Here is an 8,902-nt window from a genome sequence, read left to right as displayed (position 1 = left end):
TATCGAGTTCTGCTACGGGAGGGAAGTCTGAGAAGGGAGAAGACATTGGCAGAACAGCGTCCAGCGGTGTGCGCCTGCACGGTGAAGCAACATAGGGAGGAGGAGGAGGAGGAAGGGCGTATAAGGAAGTCAGGGAGGGAGAGAGAGGACTCGTTCTGTTCTGAGACCCGGGTCAGAACTGCTACGTCTGCCACCATGCCTGGAATGAAAGTCTGCATCATCGGTTCGGGAAACTGGTAGCTTCTCGTTCTTTGCCTTAACGTGTTCTTCTATGTGTCGAGGGATTGGGTTTGGACTGAAGTCGGGTTTTATGTTTGTCAGCAACAGGGTTCACGTGACCTCGGAACGGTTAAGGGTTAAGGTTTACGAGAAGGATGATAGTTTGTCCAAATCTTTCTTGTCCCTTCTGTGTTAATGTGCAGCAGCACTGACGCTATCTGGATCGCCTGTCTGGCTAGTTAATAAGCTGTTAAAAAACATTAAACTAGTGCCGATAAAATCAGGGTTCATTATGGATTAGCGCACTCAAACGAGGGCTGATCATAGTGAACTTTACTCATCAGGCCACATCAAACGAGTTAGTTATTGTCAAGAGAACATTACAATGTGTAATTGCATTATATTTATATTTTAATGGCTTCTTTTTTATACGGAATTTTTAATGGTGTGCAATTTTGCTCACTTTCTATCGACTTGTTTTGACCTGTTTTTCTGACTTTTACTGTTACCATTTTGTTGTTTGTCAGCTCTGTTGCTACTGGGCCTACCTAAACTTCCCCAAGGGGATGAATAAAGTAGGCTACCTACTTAACTTAACACACCTGTGATCTTCTGAAGACCTGCGATGATGTGTCGTCTTGTCTTCGTCTGCCACAGGGGGTCTGTGATCGCCAAGATCGTGGGCCACAACGTGAAGGGGAACAACCGCTTCGAACCCGTGGTCAAAATGTGGGTTTACGAAGAACTGATCGACGGGAGAAACCTGTCTGACATCATCAACTCGGAGCACGAAAACGTCAAATACCTGCCGGGCCACAAGCTGCCCGGGAATGTGGTAGGTTGTGTTAAGTGACAGATAAAGCAGAGGCAGCAGAGCAGGGGCGTAGCCACATGGGGGCCAGCGGGGGTCAAACCTCGAATCAGGGGGGGCCGTGGCCCGAGTATGAAAAAAATCAATAATAATATCCTTAACGGAAACGGTCTAAAATGAAATATTTTGACTATTAGTTTGATCTAACTTTGACTTATTATTCTTATTCAAAGTGTTATATTTTGACGTTCTGAATAAATATTGCACTTATGAATATCCCGTCGTCGTCGTCGTCGTCGTCGACAATCAATCAAATATCCTGGCTACGCCCCTGCAGCAGAGTCGCTCTCAGGACACTAGTTTAGTGTTAGTGCGATAGCAAGGGGACTTTGCACCAAAGTTCCTTATCAAGTCCAGGTCTGAAACGGTTTAATTAAGGTGATAAATGAGACGCAATGCTAGGCCTATATCAGCAGAGGCTACAGAACCTAATGCTCTAACTTATCCATCTCTAACCTAGTAACTAAACTAACCAGCTCTAACTTAGACCTACACTAACCGCCTCTAAAATCCTGATTTAATTCTGTTTAGACGATGGACCCCCAGAGTGAAACCACGTCTGTTCGTTAAGCAGATCCTCCCAAATCAAATCAATATCAAACAACACTTGCACTTTTCATACACCACGACAAAACAACAAATCTAAAAACTGAAATAACACAACCCAAAAACAATAGAAGAAATAAAAAGTAAATAGAAGAAAGCAGATCTCGAAATGGATGAGGTCAGGTTAAAGACATGGATGCAGTGCTCAGTACTGCGGTCTGAGTGTTTGTAAACCGCCCATAAAGTGCATATTACATGAGGTGGTCCCAGTCCAACCAGTGGGGAGCACTGGACCGCACCTCCCAAACATCTCAATGAGCCTCATCTTCCACCGAGTGAATCAGTGCTCAGTAGTTGTTTTTTTCCCTTCCCAAACTTCTGCGTGGTCTGCCAGGTGGCTGTGCCCGACATCACGGAGGCGGTGAAAGGGGCCAAAGTCCTCATCTTCGTCATCCCTCACCAATTCATCCAGAGGCTGTGTGAGCAGATGAAGCCTCACGTCGCCCCCGGAGCCATCGGGATATCGCTCATCAAGGTGAGTTGGCTCTGAGCTAGAGCTTAGAGCTATCTCTAAGCTAACCCTAACTTAGAGCTAGTGTTGCACCTGCTCTTTGAGCTTTACGCCAACGGCGATCAGTATTTGACATTGAAATCAAGTGTCACACCAAGTGACAGTGTGACATTCCTCTTAAGTGTTAAGTGTGGGGCTCCTCTCTAAGTGTTAAGGTTGAGGGCTCCTCTCTAAGTGTTAAGGTTGAGGGCTCCTCTCTAAGTGTTAAGGTTGAGGGCTCCTCTCTAAGTGTTAAGGTTGAGGGCTCCTCTCTAAGTGTTAAGGTTGAGGGCTCCTCTCTAAGTGTTAAGGTTGAGGGCTCCTCTCTAGGTGTTAAGGTTGAGGACTCCTCTCTAGGTGTTAAGTGTGGGGCTCCTCTCTAAGTGTTAAGGTTGAGGGCTCCTCTCTAAGTGTTAAGGTTGAGGGCTCCTCTCTAAGTGTTAAGGTTGAGGGCTCCTCTCTAAGTGTTAAGGTTGAGGGCTCCTCTCTAAGTGTTAAGGTTGAGGGCTCCTCTCTAAGTGTTAAGGTTGAGGGCTCCTCTCTAAGTGTTAAGGTTGAGGGCTCCTCTCTAAGTGTTAAGTGTGGGGCTCCTCTCTAAGTGTTAAGTGTGGGGCCCTTTCTAAGTGTTAAGGTTGAGGGCTCCTCTCTAAGTGTTAAGGTTGAGGGCTCCTCTCTAAGTGTTAAGGTTGAAGTGTTAAGGTTGAGGGCTCCTCTCTAAGTGTTAAGGTTGAGGACTCCTCTCTAAGGGTTAAGTGTGGGGCCCTCTCTAAGGGTTAAGTGTGGGGCCCTCTCTAAGGGTTAAGTGTGGGGCCCTCTCTAAGGGTTAAATGTGGGGCTGCTCTCTAAGGGTTAAGTGTGGAGCCCTCTCTAAGTGTTAAGGTTGAGGGCTCCTCTCTAAGTGTTAAGTGTGGGGCCCTCTCTAAGTGTTAAGTGTGGGGCCCTCTCTAAGTGTTAAGGTTGAGGGCTCCTCTCTAAGTGTTAAGTGGGGGGCCCTCTCTAAGGGTTAAATGTGGGGCCCTCTCTAAGTGTTAAGTGTGGAGCTCCTCTCTAAGTGTTAAGTGTGGAGCTCCTCTCTAAGTGTTAAGTGGGGGGCCCTCTCTAAGTGTTGAGTGTGGGGCCCTCTCTAAGTGTTAAGGTTGAGGGCTCCTCTCTAAGTGTTAAGTGTGGGGCCCTCTCTAAGGGGATCGACTCGGGCCCCTCCGGCCTGCGGCTCATCTCGGACCTCATCAGGGAGAGTCTGGAGGTGGACGTCAGCGTGCTCATGGGCGCCAACATCGCCAACGAGGTCGCCGACCAGAAGTTCTGCGAAACCACCATCGGTCAGATCCCCTTAACCATCTCCAACCCATCACCTAACCCCGTCTTTAACTAACCATCTCTAACCCATCACCTAACCCCGTCTCTAACCATCCCTAACCCATCACCTAACCCCGTCTCTAACTGACAATCTCTCACCCATCACCTAACCCCGTCTCTAACCATCTCTAACCCATCACCTAACCCCGTCTCTAACCCATCACCTAAACCCGTCTTTAACTAACAATCTCTAACCCATCACCTAACCCAGTCTCTAACCATCCCTAACCCATCACCTAACCCCGTCTCTAACTGACAATCTCTCACCCATCACCTAACCCCGTCTCTAACCATCTCTAACCCATCACCTAACCCCGTCTCTAACCCATCACCTAAACCCGTCTTTAACTAACAATCTCTAACCCATCACCTAACCCGGTCTCTAACCATCTCTCACCCATCACCTAACCCAGTCTTTAACCAACCCTCTCTATTTGTACTGTGTTTTATATGCAGTCAGGTCGCTACTGGTTGAGGCTCCACCGTCAGGGTGTTTTTTTAAATAAAGTTTCTGTCCAATCAGGGGCCAAGAACCCCGCCCACGGCCAGCTCTTCAAGGAGCTGCTCCAGACGCCCAACTTCCGCATCACGGTGGTAGAAGAGAGCCACACGGTGGAGCTGTGTGGAGCCCTGAAGGTACGCTCCTCCTCCTACTGCTCCTCCTACTGCTCCTCCTCCTCCTCCTCCTCCTCCTCCTCCTCCTCCTCCTCCTCCTCCTCCTCCTCCTCCTCCTCCTCCCCCCCCTCCCGTGGGAGCTGTGTGGAGCCCTGAAGGTACGTACGTCTCTACCTAGCTGACCTAGCCCCTCCCACCCCAGGTCGCCCCATCCCCCACCTTGTGTGTATTTGATTGGGCGATCACAACCCTCCCTGATCACTGTTGTTGTACGTGTCGTGGTCTCAAGGCGGCTCCAGCGGCTCCATCGGCGGCTCCGTCTCCTACGAGCTTCGCTTCGTCTATAATCCATATGAAGAGTTCTAAAGACTCGCTCTAATCAGACAGCTGGCCCAAAGAACCCCAGAACGCTCCTGAACTTGAACGGCTCCCTCTCCCTCCCCCAGAACATCGTGGCGGTCGGCGCGGGGTTCTGCGACGGCCTGGGCTTCGGCGACAACACCAAGGCGGCGGTGATCCGCCTGGGCCTGATGGAGATGGTGGCGTTCGCCCGGCTCTTCTGCTCCGGCACCGTCTCCTCCGTCACCTTCCTGGAGAGCTGCGGCGTGGCGGACCTCATCACCACCTGCTACGGCGGCCGCAACCGCAAGGTGGCCGAGGCCTTCGTCAGGACCTCCAAGGTGAGGAGGCGAGGTACCGGGAGGCGAGGTACCAGGAGGCGAGGTACCGGGAGGTTAGGTACCAGGAGGTTATGTACCAGAAGGTTAGGCACCAGGAGGCGAGGTACCGGGAGGTTAGGAACCAGGAGACGAGGTACCGGGAGGTTAGGTACCAGGAGGTTATGTACCAGAAGGTTAGGTACCAGGAGGTTAGGTACCAGGAGGTTAGGAACCTGGAGGCGAGGTACCAGGAGGTTAGGTACCAGGAGGTTAGGTACCAGGAGGTTAGGAACCCGGAGGCGAGGTACCAGGAGGTTAGGTACCAGGAGGTTAGGTACCAGGAGGTTAGGAACCTGGAGGCGAGGTACCAGGAGGTTAGGTACCAGGAGGTTAGGTACCAGGAGGTTAGGCACCAGGAGGTTAGGAACCAGGAGGTTAGGAACCAGGAGGTTAGGAACCAGGAGGCGAGGTACCAGGAGGTTAGGCACCAGGAGGTTAGGCACCAGGAGGTTAGGCACCAGGAGGCGAGGTACCAGGAGGTTAGGCACCAGGAGGTTAGGTACCGGGAGGTTAGGAACCAGGAGGCGAGGTACCAGGAGGTTAGGTACCAGGAGGTTATGTACCAGAAGGTTAGGAACCAGGAGGCGAGGTACCAGGAGGTTAGGTACCAGGAGGTTAGGTACCAGGAGGTTAGGCACCAGGAGGTTAGGAACCAGGAGGTTAGGAACCAGGAGGCGAGGTACCAGGAGGTTAGGCACCAGGAGGTTAGGCACCAGGAGGTTAGGCACCAGGAGGTTAGGCGCCAGGAGGTTAGGTACCAGGAGGTTAGGAACCTGGAGGCGAGGTACCAGGAGGTTAGGCACCAGGAGGTTAGGCACCAGGAGGTTAGGCACCAGGAGGTTAGGCACCAGGAGGCGAGGTACCAGGAGGCGAGGTACCAGGAGGTATATATACATATACATATCTATGTTAAAGTGTACATAATGACTGTGTATATGATGTATGTATCCCTCCATGTCAGTCCATTGAGGAGCTGGAGGTGGAGATGCTGAACGGCCAGAAGCTGCAGGGACCCCAGACCTCTGCCGATGTCTACAAGATCCTGGTCAAGAAGGACATGGTCTCCAAGTGAGTGTTCTCCTTCACCCTAGGAGCCAAAGGGGAGCTTCAGCACTTTGGGCGCCTTCAAGCAGGCCTGAGAAAGGTTCAGTAAAAAGGTTAACGTTCTAGTCCCCACAGTCTGTATGGGTAGGCCTTCAGACCGTTTAGTTAAAAGGTTTTAACGTTCTAGTCCCTACAGTCTGTATGGGTAGGCCTTCAGACCGTTTAATTAAAAGGTTTTAACCTTCTAGTCCCCACAGTCTGTATGGGTAGGCCTTCAGACTGTTTAGTTAAAAGGTTTTAACGTCCTAGTCCCCACAGTCTGTATGGGTAGGCCTTCAGACCGTTTAGTTAAAAGGTTTTAACGTTCTAGTCCCTACAGTCTGTAAGGCTAGGCCTTCAGACTGTTTAGTTAAAAGGTTTTAACGTTCTAGTCCCTACAGTCTGTATGGGTAGGCCTTCAGACCGTTTAGTTAAAAGGTTTTAACGTTCTAGTCCCCACAGTCTGTATGGGTAGGCCTTCAGACTGTTTAGTTAAAAGGTTTTAACATTCTAGTCCCTACAGTCTGTATGGGTAGGCCTTCAGACCGTTTAGTTAAAAGGTTTTAACATTCTAGTCCCCACAGTCTGTATGGGTAGGCCTTCAGACCGTTTAGTTAAAATGTTTTAACATTCTAGTCCCCACAGTCTGTAAGGCTAGGCCTTCAGACCGTTTAGTTAAAAGGTTTTAACATTCTAGTCCCTACAGTCTGTACGGCTAGGCCTTCAGACCGTTTAGTTAAAAGGTTTTAACATTCTAGTCCCTACAGTCTGTACGGCTAGGCATTCAGACCGTTTAGTTAAACGTTCAAGTCTGTACAGGGAGTCCTGTTAGGCTTTCAGACGGTTTAGTTAAAAGGTTTTAACGTCGTAGTCTCTAGAGACTCTATCGGTAGTCCTGCTAGGCCTTCAGAAGACGTTTGCAGCGAAAGCGTCAGTGAACTTTCCTTTCGGATGAGGAAGTCTGTAACAAGAGTCTTTCCTTTGCAGGTTCCCACTTTTCTCCGCGGTCTACAAGATCTGCTTCGAGGGCAAGGAAGTGAAGGAGTTTGTCACATGTCTGCAGAACCACCCGGAACACATGTGACCACGACTCACCGCGATAGGCCAATGGGAGGCGTGATGACGCAAGGTTATAACCACTAAAGGAGAAGAGGAATGCTAAGGATTGCATAACTCATAAAAAATCGAACAACTCACATTTAAAATGTCTTAAAATTGCCCGAAAAGGGTTGTTCTAGTTTTGTTAAGTTTGAGAAAAGGGGATGTACATTATATAAGCTTGTTTTAAAATAATTGATTGAAATTCATTTACATTGGCGCTGCGTGCCATTTACGCACGGTGCTAACTCCTAACACTGGGAATATTACTTTCTTGTTGGAAAGACATTAACGAGACGTTGATAAGACAGGTATTTCTTGGCAGAAAGACTGAATAAACATTGACTAGAACGATATTACCATTCAGGTATATTCCCTAGCGATACAATAGCTGCAAACGCACACAAATATGAATCTGTTTGGAAGTCAACTTTTCATGGACATGTGTGTATCTATCCATCTTATCCATCTTATCTATCTTATCTATCTATCTATCTATGTGTATGAGAATATATCCACACAATTGAGTACTTTACACCGATAGATTTAGTTGGAGTCGGATAGCATTTCATCTCTTAGTTCCATAATATAGTCGTCTTACTTTGGATTTCAAGCAATCTTATTCTACAGAGAAAGTAGAATTTGCACATTTTTATTTTTGTAACCTATGCACTGTTTAGCAAAATTTGTATCCCGATGTAATGTTTAGCACTTATATCTGGTTTTTATGTTGAATATCTTGAATGTGGGGGAAGCAGCCTTTCCCTTAGTAATTCAATTTCCCAATTCAAATAATTGATATGTATTAAATAAAAGTGTCTTCCTCAAAAAGTGTATTTTCTATTTAATGTTCCTTTCGACACTAGATGGCGCCTCTTCCATAGCAGATGACGGCGCTCTTGTTCACTGTATAAAATACGTTCCGTCACAAAGGGGAGACGTGAAATACCCTGCGAAAGAGCAAAATAACTTAACATATATTTCCATTGAAAGATATCCTTTTGCGCCCTCTCTCTTTCCTCTCTGTGGTGTTCTATCGCTTTAATAACCTGTCGTCTGCGTTAGTGTCAATGTCTGTTTGTTTGTTACCTGACCAGATGTGTGGCTTCTGGCTCCGCCCCCTGTTGTCATGTCAGTTCAAATCCTCCGGACTTCAAAGTGTGTGCAGGTGCTTTGTGGCCTGAGGGGCGGAGCTACAGCATCTGTCAATCACATGGTGTCAGTGTCTGATGACAGAGGAGTCTGACCCTGGGAGAGAGAGCGAGTGACAGAGCGCTAAATCACAAAACAGTCATCTAACATCTGAATACATGACATTTTCCTGATTTCTTGCGAATCACTTCGCATGCTACTCAAGTTTACCCTATAGAGTTGTTGTCATGAACTGAAAAGTGTGCAATCAGAGTAACGGCGACAATATAATACTCTGGAGTAGCAAACATGAGAAAGCAACTAAATATCCCTGATAGTAATTGGAATGCATTTCTACAGCGCTCTTCTAACCAGTGGCCACTCAAAGCGCTTTACAATACTGCCCGACATTCACCAATTCATACGCGCACACCGACGGCGGAGTCAGCCCCGCAGGGCGACAGCCCCGCAGGGCGACGGCCAGCTGGTCAGGAGCAGTCAGGGTGAGGCGTCTCAGGGACACCTCGACACTCAGCTAGGAGGAGCCGGGGATCGAACTAGCGACCTTTACTTTACTTTTACTTTACTTACTTTCACTCTATAACCACCGTGTACTCTCCACGATCACAACGCTCTGCGTCAGAGCTCTCGGAGCGTGCGTTCAGACGGCTGGTTTAACCTGTGCACTCTGATTGCTTAACGCACCTCAGGCGT

The 8,902-nt window shown here is 48.5% G+C and overlaps 1 protein-coding gene across 1 annotated transcript; it reads left to right on the top strand.

Moving 5' to 3' along the window:
• LOC130381426 (glycerol-3-phosphate dehydrogenase 1-like protein) lies at window positions 1–7,904 on the top strand. The gene is made up of 8 exons (XM_056589054.1): window positions 1–236; window positions 877–1,054; window positions 2,031–2,171; window positions 3,367–3,505; window positions 4,066–4,178; window positions 4,604–4,837; window positions 5,838–5,944; window positions 6,947–7,904. Exons 1-8 carry the CDS (start codon window positions 196–198, stop codon window positions 7,041–7,043), a joined length of 1,050 nt encoding a protein of 349 aa, XP_056445029.1. The 5' UTR covers window positions 1–195; the 3' UTR covers window positions 7,044–7,904.
• The last annotated feature ends 998 nt before the right edge of the window (window positions 7,905–8,902 follow it).

This window comes from Gadus chalcogrammus, chromosome 4 (assembly GCF_026213295.1).
Source record: "Gadus chalcogrammus isolate NIFS_2021 chromosome 4, NIFS_Gcha_1.0, whole genome shotgun sequence".
In the NCBI taxonomy this organism is placed as follows: domain Eukaryota; kingdom Metazoa; phylum Chordata; class Actinopteri; order Gadiformes; family Gadidae; genus Gadus; species Gadus chalcogrammus.
The sequence above is the reverse complement of the archived record's forward strand: the minus strand, read 5'-3'. Positions and strand labels throughout refer to the sequence as shown.